At 36.1% G+C, this 25,942-nt stretch overlaps 1 protein-coding gene across 2 annotated transcripts in view; it reads right to left on the reverse strand.

Annotated features, from left to right (window-relative positions):
* Nucleotides 1-25,942, reverse strand: part of DNTT (DNA nucleotidylexotransferase) — a 162,808-nt gene that overhangs the window by 76,789 nt on the left and 60,077 nt on the right. The window contains exons 3-4 of one of the 2 annotated variants that reach the window (XM_051800670.1): nucleotides 8,539-8,618; nucleotides 5,106-5,280 (exon numbers count right to left, since the gene is read on the reverse strand). In XM_051800670.1, the coding sequence (XP_051656630.1) occupies nucleotides 5,106-5,280; nucleotides 8,539-8,612 (249 nt within the window). In that variant the 5' untranslated portion in view covers nucleotides 8,613-8,618. Of the gene's footprint in view, nucleotides 1-5,105; nucleotides 5,281-8,538; nucleotides 8,742-25,942 lie in introns of those variants that run through there. The other variant, XM_051800669.1, reaches the window with a different exon arrangement.

The raw sequence follows: 25,942 nt of genomic DNA on the forward strand, positions 1-25,942 counted from the left end.
TTGCACGCTTTCATGAATTATATTTTTCAATTGATTTTAAATCACATAAACTATGATTGATGAGTGCTAATATACTGCTTGAAAATATAGTGTCAGCTGCAAAGACAGTGAACAAACAGAATGTTACTGAATAGAATATATAACAAGTTGTTGTCTTCATTAGGACACAGACACACAAAGCACAGAGCCCTACACGCAGCATTACCTGACACTGTGGATGAAAGCAAAATTAATGCAGAAAATTTATGCATTTAAGAGGGTGATAGACTGAGCATAAACATCCTCCTCCTGCCTTGGCAAAGTTATTTGAGCATTTTTTTTAATCAGTAAGAGTTTTGTGTTTAACTAGAGGGACTTGATTATATATAACAACAGAAGAAACTTTGGAGAGAAAACAGCAAAAACATCTATCAAACAGTAAGTACTATAGTCTGATTTTTAGGGAATATTATGATGCCTGCATGAGAACTATAGAGATGATCTATCAGCAGTAGAACATGAGCAGGATTGATATTGCTTATTGGTGGGAAAACCAGATGGGAAAAAATTGTTTGTACAGATTATGGGACAAACCTAAAGTTCCATCAATAGCAGCTACAGTGTAGAACAGTGTGGGGAATCCTGGAAACTCACTACATCAAAAACAATTTCTAGTACTGAGAAGAAACAACTACAGCGATGAGAAAAATATAAGCATTAAAATTCCTTCTTCTTTTTATTTTTTTTTCAGATTACTACATGAAAATGAAATTATGGTACACTGCACAGGGGCAACCACTGAAAAATTTCCAAATGTGGGCTACTTAATCACTAGAGCTAGTCCAAGTTTGTACCCCATATCCAGGCTGCAGTAACGGTGAATGTCACTTGCTACTCCTTCACAGTGACATTTTATACATGGCATAAGCAGAAAAATCAGTCTGTACCACCAACATCAGTTTGTACAGCAGAGGCTTCATTACAGAATTAATCTTGTGGAGGACTACTTTGCCCTTTGTCAAATTATTTTTTTAACACACAAAGAAGTATAATGACACAGAGAAATAACAGAGAGAAAATGAAGCAGCAGTGAATAAGGTGCACAGACACAACCAGCTAGCAGCTTTGTAAAGTCCAGACAGCATTAATCAAATAATAAAGTCCACTGATACCCAGTATTTTACAAAGAGGTGGCAGCCAGTTTATAAGTTTCATTTTATTTTCTGGGAAACTCCGACTGACAGTATGAAGAATCTCTTCAATTAGTTGCAGCCTCTCTCTTTCAGAAGAAAACAGAGTGAAAGGCCTCAGAAAATGTTAAATATGGGTTGCCTGACACACGATAAGGCAAGGGATCAAAAGATGGCACTTCCTTTTCCTAATGTGGAGGAAAATCCTTTGTTCAAAGAAATAAGTCTCTTTTGCTTTCTAGGAGAAAAAAAACCAAAACAAAAAACCAAACCAAACAACAAAAAAAACCCCAACCAAAACAACAACAACAAAAGAAAAACAACAAACAAAAAAACCCAACCAAAACCACAAACAAACTAAATAACTACGAACTTTTGGGTTCTAACTGAGGAAAAGGCAGAAAAGATGGAGTCACAGCACAGTTCTTAGGGCTGCTGAATATGCCAAGCCCATTATGGTTCTCTTCCTTTCTTTTTGTCCCTCTGAAAGCTTCCCCTTTGCCTCTTTCTTTTCCATTACCCAGGAAACAGCCGTATTTCTAGCACGCGGGGATGCCCTTGCATACATGTCAGTGTCCACGTCCTGCTATTGTCAAGAAGACCCATCTGCTTGTGGTGCTAAAGGTGCCTCTGGACAAAGACGTACATTTGCCAGAGAAATATTTTGAATTCCCTTTAAAGTGGATGTTCAGCTACTGCATTTCCAAAAAGTATTAAATTAAATGATGGCTATTAAATATAAAAGTCAGCTGTTACCAAATGAATCAATAATAATTCAGACCATCTTAGATCTGGTCAACCAGTCTTTCATACTCTATAAATCATTAACATCAGAGCATCTCTCGGATCATTCGCAACCACAGAAAGATGTACTTTAATGACAATTGTAATTAGTATGTTAGCTAATGGTCTGTAACTCTGACTTTATTCCCCTTGTTTTGCATGGAAAAGGGCATTTCTTTCCAGTAATGCATTAAAACAAATGTCCTGAATGAAGAATGACCTTCCAAATAGGCTTCTTTAAGATCTGAAAGATGAAATCTTACTGCTATTGATATTAATGGGAATTTTACTGCTAACTACATATGGATGAGATTTCACCCAAAACATCCCCCCACTGCAATCCATTCCTTTTACCTCAAAACCTTCATGATGTAGCCCAAGTTCAAGGTTTGTTAATTCACTTTCATTTCACATTTTACAAGTCTGACATAATGGACCAAATTTGTCTTCAGTGAAACTCCAATTAAATTGCATTATGTATGAGTTCAGTCTAGTACTTAAAAAGAAAATTAACCTTTAGTTCACACCTTCCTTGTTTCTCAAGGAAGAAAAAAAAAATTAGCATGGTGACACTGCAACAATAAAATTATTTTTAAATTTGCTGCACTTCCAGAATCTTTCTGGTTTTTTTCCTTGTTTGCTTTACAAAAATGTCTGTTACTTTAAAGCAAATATATAATTAAGATTGGTCTTAACTATAAGCTTTAAAGTTAACGGTATAGCTGTCACTGGCTTCTGTATTGTACTCTACATTTATTAGCATGAAATTTTTATGTTGCAATAAAAACAGAAGCTCTTACTTGCAGAGCCAGTCTCAAAGTATAATAATCATCTCCTGACAGTTCTGGTACCTTTTGCAGAAGTTTATGCTTCAGGAGTACTCCAAAAGGACTTTTATATAAAAAGAAAACTAAGGCAGCGAGCTTCTCATTGACTAAACCAACCAAACAAAAAAAAAACATATGGAGGAATTTTAGAGAAAGACAAAGACATTTCTTGCTTTGAAAAGAAAAAAAATTATGAAAAGACATTTCCTGAGATATCTGAATTTAGAGATCTTCATGCAGTGCTGAAATTAAGAATGTACATAAAAAGTAATTCAATTTATTTTTAATGCTGATGTGAAACTCTCAGCAAAGTTCACAGGATTTTGCTCATGTTTCTGATTTATTTCTTGTTTACAGAACTTCTTTGCATTCCCTGAATTTATATTTTTATGGCCTGTGAGATAACATAATGCAGTAGTTACAAGGATTCCTTTTTTTTTTTCTTTTTATATTAATTTCTTTGGTCTATTCTCCCTACAGCACATTCACTGAAAATATTATAAATATACTGCAAAAATATTTCATTGGAAGGATTTCAAATATAAACACATATTCTGTCATGGAATCATGCTGAGTCTGAGAGCGACAGCTGCACCTGGTGTATTCACTCCCCCCACACACACACTCCAACCCACAGCGTTATTAAACAGTAATTCTTTTATGTAAAAACCTGGAAAATCATTTCTGGCAATAAAAATGAAAGATGACTGAAAAAGATAATCAGGAGCTACAGTTTTTCTTGGGGAACGGTGGCATTTAGGAATCATCCTTCCTAATCTAAACATCAGGATGAAGAAGCAGCCAACAGTGCAATATTGCTGTTGAATATTCAGGCATTCTCTGCCTCACAGGAAGCACACGCTGCAGATCCTGCCACGGTTCCAGCATTTGCAGTTACCACTTTGCAGTGGGGTCACTGTTCACAAAGAGCCTAATCCAGACCCTCAGACATCAGCGGGAATCCCTCATTTTACTTCACAGAGTTTTAGACCAGACTTGTAGCTCTCTCGCCACATGAATTAATTTCTTCACCACTGCAAGTCCATCACTGTGAGGCTCAAGTGCTTGCAGAACAAGGGCACAGGTTCATCCTGCTGCCACACACAGCCTATTCCCTGGCCCAGTGGCACGTGCTGTCACCATGCTGGGCACAGCATGCCCAGGTATCCTTACCAAACCCTCATCATTTACTGTTTGTACTGGGGGTATTGAATACCACTGTTTCTCACTGTGCTCCAATCCAAGAAATTAGAGATTATTTTTTTCAGATATAGATCAGAGGAAAACTTAATCATCCATTGCTCCAAGGTCAAACACCATTCATCAAATCATCAATATAATAAAACTTCCTTTCTCTTAGTACAATTTTATTTGATGGTGCCAAGTTTGTAAATGCATGTCCACAGACTACAGCAGCCTTCATTTCACAGGTCCTTCAAGGACCCAGCTGTTAGCTGATCACCTCACAACAGCAAAAGTTTTAGTACTTTTGCATTGTTTTGAGGAGGTAAAGTATTCCATCAAAAGCCCATTAAAATACACTTCTCTCAGTGGGATATGTACCATGATATTGAAGTATTTGAACAAATACCACAAGTACCAAAACCACAACAAGAGACTCATTGATGGATATTTTGCCTTTAATAGCACTCTTTTTTTTTTTTTTTTTTTTTAATACAAGAATGTTTTATGATAAACTTTTACAGGCTGAGAAAGTTGGGGTTGTTCAGCCTCTTCAGGCTCTGGAAAGACCGAACAGCAGCCTTCCAGTACCTAAAAGGTGTTACAAGAGAGCTGGACAGAGAACTTTGACAAGGGCATGTAGTGACAGGACAAGGGGTAATGGCTTTAAACTGACAGAGGAGAGATTTCAATTAGATATAAAGAAGGAATTCTTTACACGACAGCGGCGAGACAGTTCTCCAGAGAAGTTGTATATGCCCCATCCCTGGAAGTGTTCAAGGCCAGGTTGGGTGGGACTTTAAGTGACCTGGTCTAGTGGAAGATGACCCTGCCCATGGCAAGACAGTGGGAGTTAGATGATCTTTCAGCCCAAACCACTCTGTGATTGTGTATTACCAGTTTCTAACACATGCTGACATAGTAACTTCACATTACCAGACACTGATAGAGAAGGTATGGAAGATGTTTTCAATCTCTTAAAACTGTGTGAATTGTTCATGTAAACTTCAGGAGAAAAAAGTTCAAATTCACAAAAATTCAGAAATTATATCACAAGGATATATGGTTTAGGCTAAATTAAAAAAGAAAATTGCAGCAGCTCATTTTGAATGTTACTGTATTCACACCGCAGGATCTCTCTTACCCTGAGACGATACTTCATTTCTGAATCAACTGGTCTTCTTGCTTCCATGCAGGCTGTAAACCAGGAGATATCCAGTAGTTCAAACCTGGAGCTGTCACCCACAGCCTGTCCTTTCAGCCACTCCAGCACCTCCAAGTAAGAGTTGTTCTCAGCCACAATATGAGTGACAGAGTCACTGTCAGGAAGCACACAAAAATATTTCTTTTTTTTCCTGAATCCAACGGTACACAGATACAGAGCTGTTATTTCCATATTTACTTACCATCTACTTCCTGAAAATTGTAGTATATATTGTATGTTAGGATGTGGGAAGCAGTTATGTTTTCATATCACCATAAATCTATTCCAGTCACTGACTCTGTTTTGAGGAAAGACTATAGTCTGACAGCTTCTGTAAGTGCAACATTTTCTTTCTTTCAGCATCATTTACCTTCCATAAGGCACTATCCTAATGCACATTCTTTGCAACTCTGAAAATATTTAGCTTGCACAAGCAGTACCATAATGAAAAGGCTGCTTGATGATACCTGACAGCCCCTTCCCAATATTTCTCATCAGTGAGTGAAAGCTTTGCAATATTAAGTTTGTTAATGATAATTATTTAAAGCTTTAAAGCAAGTAATATATTTCTGAATATTTAAGTTTTCTGTACTTACATGAAGCTCTTTACATATGGCACTGTCAAATGTTCATTAATTAAATCTTATGAATAACATGCTCCACCTAAACACCACTTCCTTGCTGCCAAGCCTCTTACAAAACTGATAGTTTAGTAAATACAACATTTGCAACTTCAGTTGTTGTTCAATAGACTATATGGTGTACATTGCCTAAAAGTATGGTAGCACAAAGGTTATTGAAGTAAATATGGGTTGGTGTACTAGAATAACACTGGAAAGGATCACATGATTAAAAAGACACACTTCTGTACCTGTCACAGGAAAATAATGGACAGGGACAAAGTTATGTTTCAGAAAAAGATTACATACATACTTGGCATGATCTGTAATCTTTTATCTGGCCTACTGATATTTCTCAGCAATTTTAGAAAACTACTAACTTGACAGGAAATTTTGAATGATTCTGAATGTTCCCTCTCCCCACACATCCCATGAGGGTGCTGTCACACAGAAAGCCAGCAGAGATAATGTAGAAAATTCTTTATTTTCAAGGAATTTGTAGGACCTCAGTATCTCTGAAGTATATGTCAACATTAACTTCTATCATTCAACAGATTCCTAAACTTCTTGGGGGAAAGGCACAGACAGATAGTGCCACTATTTGACACTATTTTTATAGAAGTAAAGTTAGAATTGTAACATAAATTATTTTGATGGCAGCCACCTCCATTTGCAAGCCTCTGTGACCTCCTGCTAGCCCATGTTGGTGACAGCCTTGTGCATATACAGTAAATTTCAAACAGAGCTGACAGATTGCTTTGCAACCCCTCTGTAACACCTGGAGAAGTTAAGCCATCAACCCGTCCAAGCAGACAGGGCACCACTGGTAGAGACAGCTGGTTAGCAAGACTTCAAAAATTATGTGTGCTGTTAAAGGCAGACTGCACAACCTTTCAAAGCAAAGTACTTTCCAGAAGACCAATAATAAAAAAAAACCCAACCCTGTGACCCTTGTTCAAGCAAATAATCACTGAATTCATCAAGTCATGAAAGCAAAATGAAAAGTACTGGAATCATTCCACAGAAAACTGTTATCAAATAACTCTTTGATGCAATAAACATACTATTTTTTGGAAATATAAGAAAGGTACTGAACGTACTATACTTCAGAAACATGAAAATTGTCATGATATAGCACAGTTTTTTTCTGTCCACATAGTGGAATGCGAAGAGCAGAGTTCATTGAAAAAGAATAAATCCCAATTTATTTTATTCTAAAAGATTCCAAATGTAAATAAAGTGAATCTCCATTAAATACTGCTTGGTTTATTATTATTTAACCCTGCTAAGTCCTACTTTAATTAAACTGTCACATCTTTACTTGAGTAAAAAAAAAACCCAACACAAAAAACAGTTAGAGACATAGAACTTCTGCTTCCTGTGGTTTATTTCACTTCATATAAAATATTCATATGTAATGTATTTGTAGCAAGCTGCAGATCTGGGAACTTTGCCATCACTATCCTCACAGCAGCAGTTTAGCTTCTGTGCACCAGTTTCCTCTGGTACCTGTACAGCTGTGCTTTTTTCTTGGCACAGAGCACAACAAATTTAACATTTCCTCTGGCATTTTCAAAGCCAAAAATCAACAGTTAAATACTTCTGTTTTATCCAGTAGCAGCTAAGATGAAATTAAATATAACACCTGCTCATGCAACTTACAGAAGTCTGAAATATTGACAATAAATATCTGTGTGTCAAAGCAGCCCAGATAAAGCCTCTGTTCAGTCCTCAAGAGATTGTTAATGTGGGATTCAGAACAGCACACTTTATTTTTTTTCCCCAAGAATCCAATTAGTTTTGTATCAGATGCTAATTGCCTTCTTCTGTTCAATACCTACTTGAATCTTGCTTTACAAATTATTTTATCCTCCCTTCTTTCTCAGGCTTTCAAAGTTGGTGAGATTGAAAAAAATCAGTGGAAATGAGCTTTTATAGGGAGGATCCAGTTGTATACTATCTTGATACAGATACACGATCAATATTTGGTTTTCCTTCAGCTACACAGAAATGTAGATTTGGAAAACTGTATAATGATATAACTAGCACTCATGTAAAGCTCTGTTTGGATGAAGGCTTCCTTCAGAATGAGTTGGATTATTGAAACACCACCAGACAAATCTGCAGGTGGAGTATATTTTCACTCTAAAATGCTCCATCTGTCATATTTTACTCCTAAGCTTTTTTTCTCCAGTGCTCTTCCAAATTGTACCACAGTGTAAGCCAGTAACATTGAGATTCACATCAGGGTACTGCAAAAAGATTAAATACTATAATATCAGTCAATGACGTAAAGAAATACCCACCTCAACCCATCACATTGTCCATTCCTGTATATTCAGGGGTTTTTTTGTTTTAGAAATTGACCACGAAGTTTAGATTAATTTTAACCTGAATTCAAGGGGGACATAAACAATGGCTGATTTACACGAGCTTAAGATGTGGTTCATATGCAGAAGCATTAAAATTGACAGACTTAAGAGAAATTAGAACCACAGATTTTAAAAGCAAAAATCAGAAATTTTGCTGAGGTTTGTGCTCTCCCTGCTCTCTGCTCAGAAGACAGCAGAAATGAACCACACACTAGGAACAGCCATTGAAATCCTAAAGCATCTTTATAGTGGGAAGAGTAAAGTATATCCACCAAACACATAGGCAAATACTTCAATTACAGTCACGTGTATGACTGCATTTATTAAATTAGAATGCTCCAAACAGCATTGTTATTTCAAAACACACAAACATTTTCCTACCTTAGCTCATTTTCTACTCTGAAACCTTTTCTTCTTGCCAGCTCTGTCAAAAACATCCTTCTGGTTATCCCCATCTTCCTCTGCATAATAAAAATTACAAACTTAGTAAATTTTATTTCATAACTGCAGGAAAGTTTTGGGGAATATAACCCCTTCTGTCTCTTCCTGTGGGAGATTACACCTGAAGCTTTGATTTTATCCATGATGCAAAGGTAGAAGTGCTTTCACTTGGGTTAAATGGAGATAACATGCTTTCTGCCAGGCAGCAGCTGTATTTAATGTCACCACCCATTGAAGTAATTTTCTTGTTTTCCTTCTGAAATCAAAAGCAGGTGCTACACAAGCAGAAACATCACTTGATCTCTACCAGCTGGGACTTCTTGCACAGGAATACTCCAGACAGGTGCAAAAAATGCTTTCATTCCTTTAAACAGCCATTGCCTATAAAGACTTTATCCAAATAATATTGATAATAGTAAAATTATTTCAAAACATCAACCAGGTCTTCAGCTGTTTTAATGGTCCAGTTCCATCAATTTCTACTTTCAAATCTTTTCCAAATCTCCCTTTTCCATATCACAGAGCACATTAATTCACTAAATTACATTCCATTTACTAGGAAAAAAATTTGCCTATTTTTAGCCAGGAACTATATTTTAGAATACAACCAAATAACAGTATACAAATATGTTGTAGAATAGCCCACACACTAGCTACTTCTGTGTAATTAACTGGATTAAAAAGGAATCTTATTTTACGAGAGCAAAGGAAAAATAGCTTTTGAAATTAAATTTACAATAAACCAAGTCCTTTTCTGTTTTGTTATTAAAGCAACAAAAGAAAAATCATTAGAGATGTGTTTAAATGCACTTTTACCACACATTGCCAATATTGCTCTCTACTTTTACCCTGCAATGCACTGCTATCTGTGGCAGTTACAGAAGTGAAACATAACTACCTTTTTGCTTTTAAGCACCCAGTGACCTAAAAACAGCTACAGAGGAGATGATGGAGGCTATGTACCATCCTGGCCTAGGTTATGGGGTATTGCTCACCACAGAACTACACTAAAGTTTGTTGCCAACGTTGTGTTGGATCCAGTTAGGTATGTCCCCGAATTTCTGTTAGAGCAAGGTGAGCACAAACAACCAGGTTTACAGCATGTGCATCTATTTCAGCACAAATCTACTTCAGTGGTAAATATCCCCCTTCCCATGTCAAGATTGATTTTTATTTTTAGTGCAGCAGAGAATTTGGATTTTATCAGTCCTTCAGAACACGTCAGAAATGTTATATCTTACAATTCTCATTGCTCATGTCCAGGAAGCAAGGTGGAAAAATCCCTGCCTAAGTCAGATCTATCAATTTTATTTTCAGTCATTTTATCACAGATGGATATAGAACCTGAGTTTCAGGAAAATGAGTCAAAACCTGTTTCCTGCAATTATGGCCATGAGTTTAAAATTAAATTATAAAAGTATTACTGACATTTTCCAAGCCCTATAGCTCTTACTGCTTCAACTGTATTATTGCAGATATAAAGAAACCTGTTTCATCAAAATAGAAACTAACCATCAAAAATTAATATAGAGCTTTCAGTTCTGGGGTCTTCCTGAGGGCATGAAGAAAATATATACACAGTGCAGTATATAGATTAGACTCCATTCATTTCTTCCCTTGCCTAAGGATAACCCAGAAGCCAATATATCTATTCCTCTTTCGAATTCATAACATTAAAATTGTCAAAATAAATCACTTCAAGGTTATTTTGAAATTATATGAGATATTTTCATAGGAACTGGAAAATGGACAAGCAGACTTTAAGAGGCTTAAGCAAAAAAATAGCAGTAAGGAAGAAAAAAATTAATAGTGATGGATCTAGCATTAAGGCTGAGCAATCTGTTTTGGTTGTTCCACGTCTTTTTTCCAGACTTCTTATCAACTACTGAATACTGGTCACTTCCCTGTTTAGAGCTTTCCTAGTCTTGGTGAAACACTTTTATCTCAAGCCCTACGAGGAATAATGCATTTGAGAGCAGATTCTTTACATATGTTAAACAAAGTTTTATTTTATGTTATGATTAATTCAGTGCTCTAAAACATGTAAATATAATTTTCCCCCGTGTAACATCAATATGCTCAGTGCCAGTAAAATCCTTCTGGCATGAATAACAAGTTATTATTCCTCTGTGTTACTGTTATAAGTCTTAAATCAGATTTTCAAGAGTATTTAGGTGCCAAAAAGCTGCAAACAGAGACCTAGTGGGATTTTCAAAATATCTAAGCAACCTAGGCACTCGGCTCCTTTGGAAATCAATTTCTGGCTTTGAACCTACTGCAAAGAGATTTTCTCTAATAAACACAGTATAATATCATGGAAAAGTCTCTTCCAATGATGCAATTTTATTAAGTGTACCTTCTAAAATTAACAGGATTTCCACATCCCAGGTGAGTGAATATCCTACTCTCCTGCATTACATTATAATATTTTTGACATACCAAAGAAAGCAGAATATGCATCAGGGAGAGAGCAAATACAGCAGAGAAAAAGCATGTCTCTTATTTATGACAAAGGAAAAGTATCCTCTTGTCTGAGTCATGACACCACATATGATTAATGGCCTAAAACCACAGAAACTTGCAGAAATGTTTCCATCTCATTACAATCTCCTGGAGTTCAGAGTATTTCACATCCCTCAAGAGGAATACAGAACAGTTTCATGTTCTTGCTGCAGATCAGTTTTGCACACTATCAAAGGCAAAGATTAAGAATGAGATGTACACAAATATTGATGGCCATTTAAGCAGACACCTTTCATCGCTTGTGATGTTGATGCCAACAACAGCATCCCCAACCATCCTCAAACAGTGTCTTGTACCTCAGCCTGAAGCCAGAGTACTGATCCAGCTTCAAAGGGGGTTCTTTGGGAAGAAAAGTGCAGGAACACACTATTTCTGGAAAGCACAGTTCGGATCGTCTGAATTTCAGCATTCACATATGCTTTCACTGCACCTTCTTGATTACTGTCAGACAGTCTTTTAGTGCCCTGCTTTCAAGTGAACTGCATTGTAAATATTTTATAAAACGTTACTTGACAATTTCACGTAGCTTTCATGTGAGGAATGGTGAAAGGTGCTTTTAATACACAGCTGCAGTCTGCTAACCTTCAGAGAAAGCATCTCTCAGGTACCACCAATAAAAATCAGAGAAGTGATTGCTGGAATACTTTTTTATTTCACATAAATAACAGCCTCTCACACAGTATTGTTTCACAATGATTACTCTTTCTTCGCCTTTTTATTTTAAAAATGTACTATTTTAGCACTTTCCAATTAACAATTTCATGGAAATTTTTTTATCCTTCTGACAATTGTTTTTGTCCAGATATTTCCATGACTTTACTTTTGTTTAAATTCTGGATTTCTTGGATGCTAAGCATTCCCTTTGCTGTTTATACCTGTCCTAACAATCTCTGAATGCCTAAAAATCCTATGGGAAATGTTTTTCCTGATTTAAAAAATTAATTCTCTCACATCTCCTTTTATAGTTTCAAGCTGTGGTAGGGGAGGTTCATTTTGGACATTAGGAGGAATTTCATCTCAGAAAGAGTGATTAAACATTGGAAAGGACTGCCCAGGGAGGTGCTGGAGTCGCTGTCCCTGGAGATGTTTAAAAAAGACTGGACATGACACTTAGTACCATGGACCAGTTGACCAGGTGGTGTTCAGTCAAAGACTGGGCTCAATCTCTGAGGTCTTTTCCAGTCTAATTGATTCTTTAGTATTTATATTCTTTGAACTACTAGAACATTTTCAGGGGACAACTCTGAGGTATGCGTGCTTGAATTATTCACATCAAAGATGATAAAATCCATAAGATGGCCAGATGACCAAGAATTTTGAAAAGCTGATTAAATGATAATATGCTTTGAATGTGCTTACTTGGCTTTATGATGGTAGCTGGCATGTAAGATACAGCAGACTTAGAGAGGACACAAAACTTTTTATTTGCTGTCATCGATGTACAATATTTCTCATGTATATGGTCAGAATAGCTGCTTATTATCTTTTCTGTTTTTTTAATCCCTAATTGGAGATGAAAACCTGAATAAAAAGAATTTATTTAGCAACATCTCTCAAATCAGACCAAGAGCTGACAGCTTGTTTAATTTACTGCATACACAGATATTCTAGAAAGAGTTTGTTCTTCTAAGCCCTTTCTGAGGAAACTTGGGAAGAGCAATGTCACAATGCTGAATAATCAAGTAGAGCAAAAGGGTTCTTCCATACAGCATGGGGAAAACTAATTGGTAACAAATCCTGGCAGGAGCTACTTCCTCACATCAATATGCCTATATTCCCTAGAAACTATTATTTTCACTCTTCCTTCAGCCTCTCTGTTCATTAACAAGGTTTACAATTGCTCTCTTTAGTTACTCTGCTTATGGTAGCTGCTGCTCCTTGTTGTGATTGTTATTGGAATATTCTTTGATTTTTTTTTGTGCTGGTACATCAATGGTTTTCTTTATACTGTAGTCTCATGAGAGCCCCATGAACTTTTCAGCAACAAGCAGAGACATATCTGCATAATCCCATCAATATACATGGTCCAGCAGGTCATTTGACAGTTATGCATCTCTCCCAAACATAATTTACAAAGATAAATCTGTCTCCATATTGAGCACCATTTATTTAGACAGTCACATTTATCTCATTGCTAGTATTAAAGACATTTCCATGAATTAAGAAATACCAAACAACCTTCCAGGGCGAAGCTACACAAATGGGGTCGTATGGTCCATATTCAGGCACCTGTAAAGATTATTTACCTCAACAATGACCCAGTAAAGTTTCTGTGAGCATTTCAGAAACTTCTTATATAACCATATAATACTAGAAATTAATACAGTTATAATAAAAATTCTTATCTTTCATTATCTTATAAAGAAGCCTTATGTCCTCCCCTGCTCCTCTAGTAGGACACATCTAAATTTTTTGTGTCTTTTTTAATTAGTTATGATAGTTACTAGGTGGTAGAATCGATGCACCTTGCAGTAACACTGCAGCATTTCTAGACCTATTTACACCACAGAATATACAAACGGGAGAATGTGAGAATGCATTTAATAAAGGTAGATGTAATTAAACCAAAATATTGGAAACTGGGAAAAGGCTATTGCTGTCATTCACAATAAGGCTACTGCCATGATTCACAAAAAGCTTTTGACTATACATTCAATTTTAAGTGGTAAGGAAAGCTTCTTTAGCTTGCAGTTCCCATATCATCAAGCTGAGGAGATAATTAGACCAGGTAATATAAAAGAGAGAAGTAAATAAGAGTAAGTACCATAGATAGTGTTGTTGCAGAGGGAAGAAAAACTTATGAATAACATTATGCGATATGTTGCCTTCTCAAAAATTTTTGCAAATCACACCAAGGTAAGAGAGTTTGAGCAAAATCAACAGGTAACAACTAACAGCACACTGAGTCCTGACAGAGCTCTTCCTGCACACTCCACTGAAGTAAGCTGTAGAAAAAAGTCAGAGCCAGCATCAGAGAAGCTGAAGGAATTGCTGATGAGGATTAGACGTTTCTTTGTGTTATCTACAGAGAGAAAACAAAACAGATGTTCATCCGAGTGATGTGTTGAGAATTTTACAGGTGAAGGAAAAATCAATTAGAAGCCTTTTTTTATCCTAGAAATGTGAGCTGAAGGAAGCTGAAAAGCAGAGTGGAATGAAGCAGAATTCTCACCTTTTTGATTTATTGAGGTTCACAGTTCCACTAATGTGGAACTAATTACAGCAGAAGTAACATAACTGGGTAATTAATTCATAGCAGAAAACTTAACATTATCCAGTAGAAGATTTTTAACCCAAAACACTCTTGACAGAGTTTACAAAAAAGCATTCTTTCCATTTCTTATTGACTTCACCTAATAATTTGGTAGTTCCCTGGAATATCACAAAATATTTGCACATTTTTTATTTTTTTATTATTCATGGCTCTACCTTTAGCTACAATGAAGGGGTTTTCTTCAGCTTCATAGAAATTTATTTCTCCAAGCCACCAGCAATGCTTTTTCCAGGTTATCTCATGATTTGCTTCCCTTGTTTTATCTTGCAGAAAGTTCAATATTACTAAATCAATTCAAAGTTGCAATAGCCCCTAGAAACCCTGTCCCAGTGTAGCATTGCATGTTTACTTAGCTGTGAACATATGTTGATCTGTCTTTATTTAAAAAAATACACTGTAGCTAGACATTTCTGAGAAAACAGCCTTCAGAGTCAGACTCTTTAAATGACAGATGCAAGTCTCATGCCATTATTTTATGATGCACACCTATTTATTAGAAAATTCCATCCTAAGTTTTGATGCATTTTTTACTATTCCAAGAGACAGGACAATTCCTTCTAATTGAACTAGTTGTATTATGAACTTTACTCCTCTTTCCTGTGTTTACTGTTGCAGAGAGGATTCAGTTTTAAGAAATGAAAGTTAATTTCTGTCTGTGTGAAAAGTCAGACTCAACATAGCATCACAAAACTATTAAATACTGTATTACCAGCTTGATTAAGTGACAAATCACAAGACCACATCATACTGAAGAACTTTACTAGAAAGCTTCAATGTCTTTCCTTCCCATAAGGTTTCCTGTATCCTTCTGGTTTTCTGTTCCTATGCTAAACTAATTACTAGCATATATTATGAAGCATGACAGCAGGAAGGATATAAAGCAGGTAAATATATTTGTAAATGCTGATCTGTTACAACAATTTACTCAAAATTTTATTAAAAATACATGCTATTTTTAGTCACTGCATTTCTTGATGTTATTAAGAACACAATTCAATAGTTTTCCTTTGCTGCTGGCAAATCATTATGAGGTTTACAATGCATTAGATGTCATCAATACAAGCATAATAAACAAAATAGAGGCTAAATTTGTCTGTGAAACTGTGTTATATGTGGGATTACAGAGCTGTAAAATCAGGTCACATCGGAGGAGAGAAAGGCCTAAATGCTGAGACTGTGCTAATGGTTATGAAAAGCAAGTACCAGTAGGTGCCAAAATTACCATATAGCCTAGAAAAAATATTTTGACAACATTACTATGTACGTGTTTTCAAAATCTAGTCAGCTCATTCCCTGATACTCTGGGCTGCTCTTCTACAAGCTTGAGTCAAGCACCAGAGAAGTGACAACCTATCACTCAAGCTTTCACTGTCCAAAGCAAATAAGAGAATTTGGAGAAAATCCCTGTATACGCTTAGGCCAGACCACTGATTTACTTACATGAGGTGCTGGGGAAAATACTGCTTTTTCTCTCTTACAGCCTTACCCATCAGTCTGTGCTCCACAGACTCATCACACAGAGCACCTGAATATCTCAACATAACACACACAGCAACTGCACAGTAACCTTCAAAGAATGAGGAAGGTATGGGTATAACAACAAATACAGACTACAGCTTTGACAGCTGTAAATGAACGTGTATCAAAACCTTGTCAAGAAGTAAAGGTATGTGGAGGAAGATACTCCAGTACTAGTGGACTACACAGATTAAAATAACGATATAAGATGTAGTCATGCTTTTTAAAGTATGGAAAAGTAACACAAGATGTCTCTTGTAAGCATAATAAAATCTTATGTTAGCAAAATGGGACATGATATAGAAACTGTATACACGGGGGGGGTGTATATAAGAGTCATAATAACTGAACCATGCATTTAACATTGATAAAATTATATTTTGCTAGCAATATGGGTCTACAAAAAATATGGTGATTCCATCATCACGTGTAGGCATCTAATAAGGTACAAAATGTGTCATATTGCACAACCCACAGAGGGAAAAGTCCATGTATATTTTCATACATCAGTAAATCCAGAAAATTCTCTGCCACAAGTAATTATTTCTACAGGATATCTTTCTTTTTACACAGATGCAATGGCTTCCTGGTTCCTTATTTCACTTGTATATAGGTTGTGTGAGTTAAAATGTTTTCTTTATCCTTTTCTGCACATTCTACAGGTGTTGAAAACAAGGAAAGAGGTTGGGATGGGGACACACAGACGCAACGGGGGACAGAGGGGGGACAGAACTGCGGGCAATTATGCTCAGCTTAGAGGGCTGAAAGAAAAGGGTCAAACCAACTTTTCAAGAGCCCTTACTGTTCTGGTTGTAAACAACATAGTGAAAGGAAAATGAACATAAATATTTCTTGATGAATACTGACAGGGGGAGGTTAAAGAAACTACCTAAATAAAACTGTAAGAGTAGATGTTTCTGAGAGGGAATTAAAAAAAAAAAAAAACACATTTAAGGGAGAAAATATTAGAGGAAGTAATATTCTTCATTTTGATGCAGAGAGTGGAAAAAGATGGCTCTGTCCGGGAGAACAGTTTCTGAGTAGAAAGGATTTGATGATGATACAGGACATTAACAAACACCCTAGAGAGCTATTCCCTGGTAGACCTTGTCAAATAAAAGTTGAAAGGTATCAAAAATATCTTCACAGCATTTGCATTTAATTGTAAATTGCGTATGTACATACTATATACTTACACAATTTTGTCTCTTTAGTTCCACATAAAATGATTTTGACCAAGTATTAAAGATACAGTTCCAACAGTTACATTTAGTAATTGTTGGGGGAAACACTCTTTAGTAACCATTTATACATATTCTCTTCACTATTCACTGGTCAAACCCAACAGACAACAAAACACAAACCCACCGACCTTTGTGGTGAGATGCACATGCTCCCTCCTGCTTCACAGCAAACCACAACAGGATCACCTCATGCTACCTCCACAGCTGCACTACCCACAAGCATGTTACAGCACAAATACAGTGCAAACAAGCAGCAGTACAATGGAGAAAGGTAAAGGTGAGGGGCAGAAACCTGGTCACTCACAACCCAGTACTGTATATTCAACATCGAAGCTTACAACTCAGCCTCTCTCTAAAATGTCTGAGCCAAAAGAAGTCAACTGCTGCACCTGACTCTGTGACCACCAAGGAAAACTTGAAAAACCTTGCTCTTGCAAAGCCTGAGCAAACTGGGGTTAGAAGAATCAGCCAAGAAGGCATTTCACGGGATAGTAGAGCCAGCTGCTTCATGACTTACTTTTTAGAAAGGTTGTAGAGCCTCCTCAATCATCTCCAGAGCAAGCAAGAAAGATTTTAGCAATACATCAAAACAGTGATTGCTTAGGTTTTCTTTTCTTGCTCAGTTTGAGACTATTCACTCATTACAGCAGTGACTGAAGGTCTGTCCTGTTGCTGTCTTTCCCAAGAAGCCACATTTAATAGACATCTATTTAAATTAATGCATTAAAAACACTCAATCTTATTAAGATTGCTCCAGTACTACAAACAAACTGGATACACCTGAATAGTGATTCATCACTTTTCACACTAATTCATGCTGACTATGCCTGAAAAGCAGTCCTTACTCTTCCCATTCCTCACATTTTAGAACAGGCACATATGTAAATTTAAGCAGCATACTTGGTGCTCTTCAGGCTTTTATTTTCACAAGTGACTAGAAGCTCCAAACTTATTCACCTTCTATTTAAATCACTGCTTTTCAATCTTTTTCAGCTGTGAGAACACACAATGGTTTTCCAGTGAAGTCCTAAGACTCAAATACAGTAAGCTTAAACCCTACATATTTCAGAAAGCCTATGTTGCAAATTATTAAGCAGCAATCCTGTTGTATGTATCTGGTCCCACAATCTTTTGAGATGCTGCCTTAGCTCTGTGCCTGAAACATAAACATCAGCCCATCTGTACACAAACCTTGAACTGAGGAACCACTTTTATTCCCACTCTTAATATGACAAAATGACCAAAGGAGTGTTGACCTGAAATCAAGGGCAATGTCCTCTGTAGGGTCTGATAAGGTAAGGTTAGGACTACACTTAGGCCAAATTTAGTGTTCTTAACATGACTTTACCTCCTTGTCCATGATGTTTCGGATAATAAATATTGTTTTACACATTAATAAAATAGGATATCTTGGATAAAGATTACAGCTATAGGTGAAAGACACAAGAGGGAAACAAAAGGGACTAAGGTAGGTTCAGAAATATATATTAGGATTTAAGTTTGGTTTGTGCTTACCCAGAAAAGGTGTTAAGTATGGATACAAACAAGAGCAGTAAAAATAACCTTGGACTTAGAGTAGCTAAGATAAGAAAGCCTAAATATGGGATAAGGGTCAGATAAGGGTCCAGATCAACAAAGTCAAATAATGCATACTTAGCTATCAGTATCAAAGGGGCCAGCAGCCTCCAGTTATTATAAATGATGCAATATATCCATATCAACAATCAGGTTAGGATAACCATTAGGTTTGGGGAAAACAGAGCTCATTTGTCTGTCTTTTCAACTAAGTCTAGAAACAAGAAAATTGAGCACCAGGCTTGTTTTTGTTGTCATACAAACAATAATTTCCCTCTGCAGAACTCTCAGCAGAGCTTTTCACCTCTTCTCTACTTAATCTACTCTAACTCTTTTCATCATCCTGTAAAGAGATCATATTAGGCCCCAAATTAAATACGGTTATTGAACAAATTAGTGCATTGATGTGGGCAGGTGTTTTTTACTGAGTGGAGAGAAGCACTCACGGTACAGTAGTGCAAGCAGGTAAAGAAAGTGGGTTTGGTTCATTTGCTGAACAATTGTTGAAAGAAATATTTGTTTGATTGGAAAAGGCAAAACATTGTCCACAAAATGAAACCAAAATGTTTCTCTGTGAGTAAAAGTGTTCATTCAACCAAAAAATGAAAGTCCTTGTATCAATTGTCCAAAACCAACCCACATTCAGTTTAGGTTGAACAATGTGTTTCACTTGACATGAAGCCAGGCAATACTGCATAAAGCAATTTCAAAATACTTACTCTCTTAATTCCTTATTTCATTTTTAAATTTAGGGCTATTTTTACTAGAAAATATCATTTTTGAATGAGAAGTAAAAAAAAAAAAAACACCTTATTCTGCTGATTGCATTTACTGGTTTATCTAAGTTCTAGAAACACTAAGTCTTAAATAAACATGAATCCCAGAACAATCAGTTTCATATATTATGTGTTGGATCTCTGGCTTTTGTAAGATTTTGGTAACAGCACTGAACAGTGTTTGGGGTGGAGGTTGTTTATCGTCGGGGTTTTTTTCAACACATGCAATTGTTTAAACAAGTTGCAAGCATTCCTTTAACTATGATCTTGTTTTTTAATAGTCGTATTTTGACATATGAGGACTAGCCCTAATGGGATATACTCAGGTATACTTAGACTGATATGAAGCAATATGTAGTTATCTTGATAAATTCAAGCTCTCACCAGAAATACACGGTAAATGTGATCTATTCACCTTCATCAACTTCTGTGCAGGTGGATTGGTGGTAAATTCTCAAACACTGGAAACTCTTTATCAAAGCTGGATATTTTTATGAAGTATATGCTTTAGTTCAATCACAGTCATAAGATATGAAACAGAATTTTTTTTTTACATAAATCAATTTCTGTGATGCAAAACTCCATATATCACTCTACACTCTATAACGACTGTTAGTCATTTGCAACCTTAACACCTACGAATTTACGTATCTATTTGAAGGCTTCACGTTAAAGAACAAGATGAGTGTTGTGATTTCTACATGAAGTATTTTCCATTTTCATTCCATTTTCATTTTAAGGCCAGTTTCTGGATTATTTCTGCCTCAGCTAGTATAACTGAAACCTGAATAGACGGGAAGAAAAAGCTTGTGTTTCAGTAAGAGATTCATCTAAGGTTTTCAGCAGCCTAAATAAGTAAACAAGAGTTCAGTAAGAGCTAAGGAAGAATGGTGCCCTTTACTCTACAACTGGTGCAGAAAAAATGTGCTTTTAACTTTTGGTGCGTACACACATGTATACACATCTCACTTCTATGAATGCTAAAAACATTTTGTCTGTATTGGGTAGTTCAATGCTCAAAGTTGGAAACATTTATCATTCCGTTGGTACTACTTTAGTGGAGACAGCAGTCATATATCAGCAAAGATTCAGGACAGTGTTTTTTTCCCCAAGAGATTGAGAGACTGAGGGAGTACATTAACCAGGAGCACATTTTCTTTCCATCCAACTATTTATTACTACACCATGGAAGAAAGAATATTATATCATAATATTTTGCATAATGGCTGAACATGTTACATGCTTTTTTAACACATGAAAAGTAATGTCCAGTCTGATTATGCTTATGACTCATCATAGAAAAGATGTTTCTTCATGGGATTTGTTGTACATATAAATTCTTCTGGACCTAATGTCATAATTTTAATTGAAAATTGTAAGCCATCAATACTATCCATAAAATGGAAACAAATTACTTTTGTTTTTAAAGCCAGAATCCAGTGTTAGATATAGCAATATTTTATCTAGCAAATATTTGACTGAAATGGAGAAAGAATTGTTCAGTGAAAAGTTTAGATCAATTACTTCAATACAAAAGGATGATATCCCTACATGAAGACAATTCTGTGCTAAGAACAGCTCAGCTAAAATCCCAAGTTCTTCTGATCACTGGTTTTGGTGGGAAAGGGAAGGAACGTCTCAAATAGTCTCAAATACTCAAACAGCTCACCTGAGAAAGGAGGAAGAACTACAGCTCTGGTCTGAGAACACACTCCCTCTTTCCTCTAAAATCAAACTTATTTCAATAAAATATTCCTTTCAAAAATGCAACAATTGTCTTTGGTTCATTGTTAAGACAGAAATTTCAAAAATTCTCAGAGATAGCTTGATAAAGGTATTGTTTCCAATATACTGCTGACAGACTTCATGAATTTGACTTACTGAAGCATAAAAACATACACGGAACGTCTGTGTTCAATATCACTTATTCACAAATGTCTAACTCAGAAATCACTGCTTAATCAATCCAAAAGTAGAGAGAAAAATCCATTAGGCTTAAAATCAATGGCTGTAGATCATCTTCAAATAAAGCCTTCACTAAAGACCTCATTTCAAACTGAACAAACATTAAATCCTGAAATTATATAATCAGCAAACATCTATTCACCAGAAAGTGTATCAAAGTCAGAATTTGGCATGTCATAATACAGCTCCTATTTACAATTTGACGTATGCACATTGGGAATATCAGCCCTGGCAGACAAATGAGAAGGTTAAACTGAGCACTTTAACACTTATTTCCCTTTCATACATTGGTTGCAATAAAAAGTCAATTTTGAAAATATTTTCTAGAGTTAGCATAATATTTTGCTTATAAAGGCACAGTGAGAGGCTCACACCTGCACAAAGCAAAATTTTGTATTTGTTGTATTTTCACTGCTGACAAATATGAGAACATTAGAATTCTGTCTAACTTCAGTAATTATGACTTGACTAAACTGTGTGAAATAGCATTTAACAAGAACATGAAGATTTCTAAATAAAAGGCAAAGTATATAATTTTCTTTCAAAAGCACAGCATAACTCTACACAGTCTTCCACACAGAATTTGCCAGGATAAACTAATAGTCAACTGTCAGGTTTAGCCCCCTTGATACCAAGTGTCAGTTATCAAAAAAACCCCAATCCTATATCTTGTCATTAATCTGCACTGGGTTTTATCCACAGATCTCAAAACAAGCCAATGAGCTGCCAACTATCTGACAGCTGCAAATGTCTCCTGCATGAATGTATACTGTGGGTTAGATTCTTATCTCACTTACAGCAGTACAATAAAAGGTCTTTTTTGTAAACACCATCAACATAAAAGAAGTGCACCAACTATTATGGTAAAATTACAGGTAGAACCTGCATAAACATGAGAAAGAAAACAAAACTATTTCGTATGTGTAAATGTTCCAAATTATACTTTAATTAGCCATCCAGTCAAATAAATGAAGACACTATTACACTCCTTTTCAAGTGACAAAAAAACATCACTCCATTTTTTGAAACTAATTATACTGGTTCTGGTTCAGTAAGACATTTACTATTTGATTTTATGTATACATGAGGTTACAATTATTTTGAGTCTAAAGATCTGCCAAACTTGTCTTTCAGGCTATTACTTTTCATTGTCAACAGGAGTTGATGAGATCACCTGTGTTCAATTGCCTTGCATTAGAGCTCCTGCTTTCAATCTCTCTTCCCGAGCTCTAACCATTCAATGCAGTTAAATACTCCCCCTTATGGTCTGCTACAACATGACATAGTGCTTTGTATTCCTCCTTAAATGCCAGCATATCGTAGATGCACTATATATATATCATCAGAGTTAAGACAGGCCTATAGCAGTACAACCCATCTCAGAAACCGTTTCACTGAATAAATCTGTGATATCAGATTTTTGCAACTGCAGATTGTCATTCATTGTTGTGCTTTGACATGTGGTTTTGAGCATCACTATTAAATTTCAGAATAAATATATAGAACAAATATACAGGAAAAGAATTCATTAAATCAGGATTGGCTGACTTGTTGGGATTTACTCTGGACAATAAATACATCTATGCATTGTTGATAGGAGATTTGCCACTGAATTCAATTATTTGAAATCGCATTACTTAATTCTGTAAGAAACAAATGTAGCACATTGAAATGAAATACCATTAAAATGGCACTCAATAAATTTTCCTGAAAAAGTGGAAAAAACTGTACAGTATGTGTATGTGGCCGCTGACACCAACTCTCTGAGTGTATCTGGTGAGAACAACTTTCACCTCATAGTTCACTACTCTTTCTTCAATTCAAGCAATCTATTTCAAAACAGATTTGCAACTTCATTGTGCTACTCTTTTAGAAGAAAGCTTTACTAGTTAGACATCATATAAGATCAGATGGACTAGATGAAAAACTATTCAACTTAAAATGCCTTTCACCATTCAGTGTCTTCCATTGTTTTTATTTTCACTCTAGTGTTGACTGAAAGCACACAGGGTATCTCACCTGCTATAACTGACCGTAATATCTTATTCCTCAGTGCAGTTTGTGCTAGCATACATTCCCTGTTCTACTATGTCCTCATCATCCTCTGTGAGCATAAGGGGGTGGTGTCAGCTCCATTCAAAAACTCACTTGATTTTCCTTTCGAAGTTTCCATACAATGTCATACCAAAAAAAAAAAATTCTTCTATTAGGCAAATATTTTACAACTAAGTCTTAAGGAAGGTGGCTGCCTTTTGAAACAGGGAAGGTTATTCAACATTTCTCTTAAATTCTACTGTTACAAAGCTATGAAATATCACCGAGGAATTTCATATGAAATGCTAAATTTCAACTTTGCTCTTTCTGAGACTGACTGTATTCATAGTCTACTTTTGTATGACAGATGTTCTAGGATTCTTCATATGCAGTTGCACAGAAATACTCCTAGGAGTTTTTGAAACTGGAGTTAATAGTGGAAACTAGTTGTAAAGGTATTTTCCTACTATTTACAGGAAGTACAGACAGGGATGTTTGTATCAGAGGATTAAAAGCCATAAACACAAAAGCTCTGATTTTCTGTTTGAGGCAGGGTGTGCAAACAGAAAGCAGTTTTTTCACCTTAGAATCACCTTATTGTTGACATGTTTTTAATCTTTCAAGAGGGGGACAACACCCAATTCCCACAGGCAGTGTTTAATCTAAAGGCAGACAAATTGACAGAAACTCAGGAAAAAAAAAGGCAGAAAGGCAACCTTTACTAATATATTGCCTCATGTCTGGTTCTTTTTTTCAGTGAGCTTTCCATCAGTAGCAGGGTGAAAGCCATTCTTTCAGAGAGGCAGACAAAGTTGGGCACCACATGCCTCCTAGGATGTTTCTTGCACTCTCAGAGATTCATAACCACACTTTGTTCAGGAGTGATGTGTTTCAGCCTGCTTTGTTTGACAAGCAAGTATCTGAGCTCTCAGGTTTCCTGGGATACAAATAAGAAATCTGAAGGAGACTAATCTAAGAAAACCCTCACAAATATATTGCATTCTTTCTGGCCTTTCTTCCCCGCTGTTCTGCTCTTACAGAGAGTGTTGACTCACATGGGTTTGCATGCTGTGAGAAACAGCAAGAGGTAAGAGCTGAGTGCAATTCATTTGTTATGAGAATGAAAAGGAAAATGAAAAGAATTATTTATAGTATCATGAAGTTCCTGAGCTCAGTCCATCCAGAGCAGAACCTCAGTTTCTAGCACTTAAGTCTTTCAATACCTCAATTTAAGCTTTTGCTTGGACCTGCAATTATTTCTGAAGTCTTGGTAGATAAAGTTATGAGGAAAAAAGTGAGGAAGATGCCCAGACAAGAAAGAAATTATTTAGTGAGTGATTGTGGGGCTTGATATGACCTCAAAATTACTTGGAAGTTACTGCCCCTTATATATTATTGAGCTTTCTTTGAAATCAGAAACAAAATATGACTCCAGAAGCTGATGTAAGCACTTTGCAAATTATCAATAGAAATCCAAAAGCTGGGTTGGCCCGTTAAACAACATTGATGGCATCATCTCAGGGACACTGGACCAGAATGCCTGCAGCACACGTTTATCTAAGTTATGGGCCATTCCTTTTCATTGTGCTGATACAGGTATACTGGGGCAGTGTGTGCTCCCATAGCTTTTGCACTGCATGCCAGTCATACATACAGCACATGAAGTGCTTTGGTTATGAACTGGGGCACAGCTGACCAAGAGGAGAGAATTGCCAGGGAATTCAACTGTCTGCTGAAGTCCACCAGCAATGGAGAGATGCAAAATTGCAAGTAGAAATAATAGATCATGCTCTAGCCAGTGGAAAAGAAGTGATAAATGAGGCATGGGATGTTATGCATAGTGTGTAGGTTCCAGAGGATGAAAGTCATCACTGCATCATCTGATTTGTAACTTCTAACCTCAGAGGATAACCATATCATAGTCAAAGCCCACTCCTTTGAAGGTCAGTGGTGAGGTTTTTATCAGCCTGACATTTGTTGTTGACTTTTCTTTTAAGTTCTCATTTCATTTTAATAATAAAGGAATGAGGACATGAAGGCTATGTGTAAAAAATTCCCACTGGTTTTTCATAAAATACTTGAATCAAAAGAGACTTCCATTTTTTGGGAATACAGGTAACATTATAAAGGTTTTATGCACATCACACATCCAATCAACTTCTGAAAACAAACATGGAATTCTAAGGTAGGGCTGCTTTTGAGGTGTTCAAAAACATAAAAGCAGCATATAAAAAAACCTTACACTAGAGCGCAAATTTTTGTGTTCTTTTCTTCTCTTTCTCACTTCATATGGTTTATAGTTCACTTCAGAAATGAAGTTAATTTTTACTGGTTCTAGAAAAGAGAATATTTCTAGAGAAGTGAAGCATTCTGAGGGAAAACAGGAAGCTTCTATTTCCACTGTTCAGTTTATTGTCTCGCGAATGCAAGTTTGC

Source organism: Manacus candei, unplaced genomic scaffold, assembly GCF_025592945.1.
Source record: "Manacus candei isolate 608988 ecotype Guabito, Panama unplaced genomic scaffold, ASM2559294v1 h1tg000050l, whole genome shotgun sequence".
Taxonomy (NCBI): Eukaryota; Metazoa; Chordata; class Aves; order Passeriformes; family Pipridae; genus Manacus; species Manacus candei.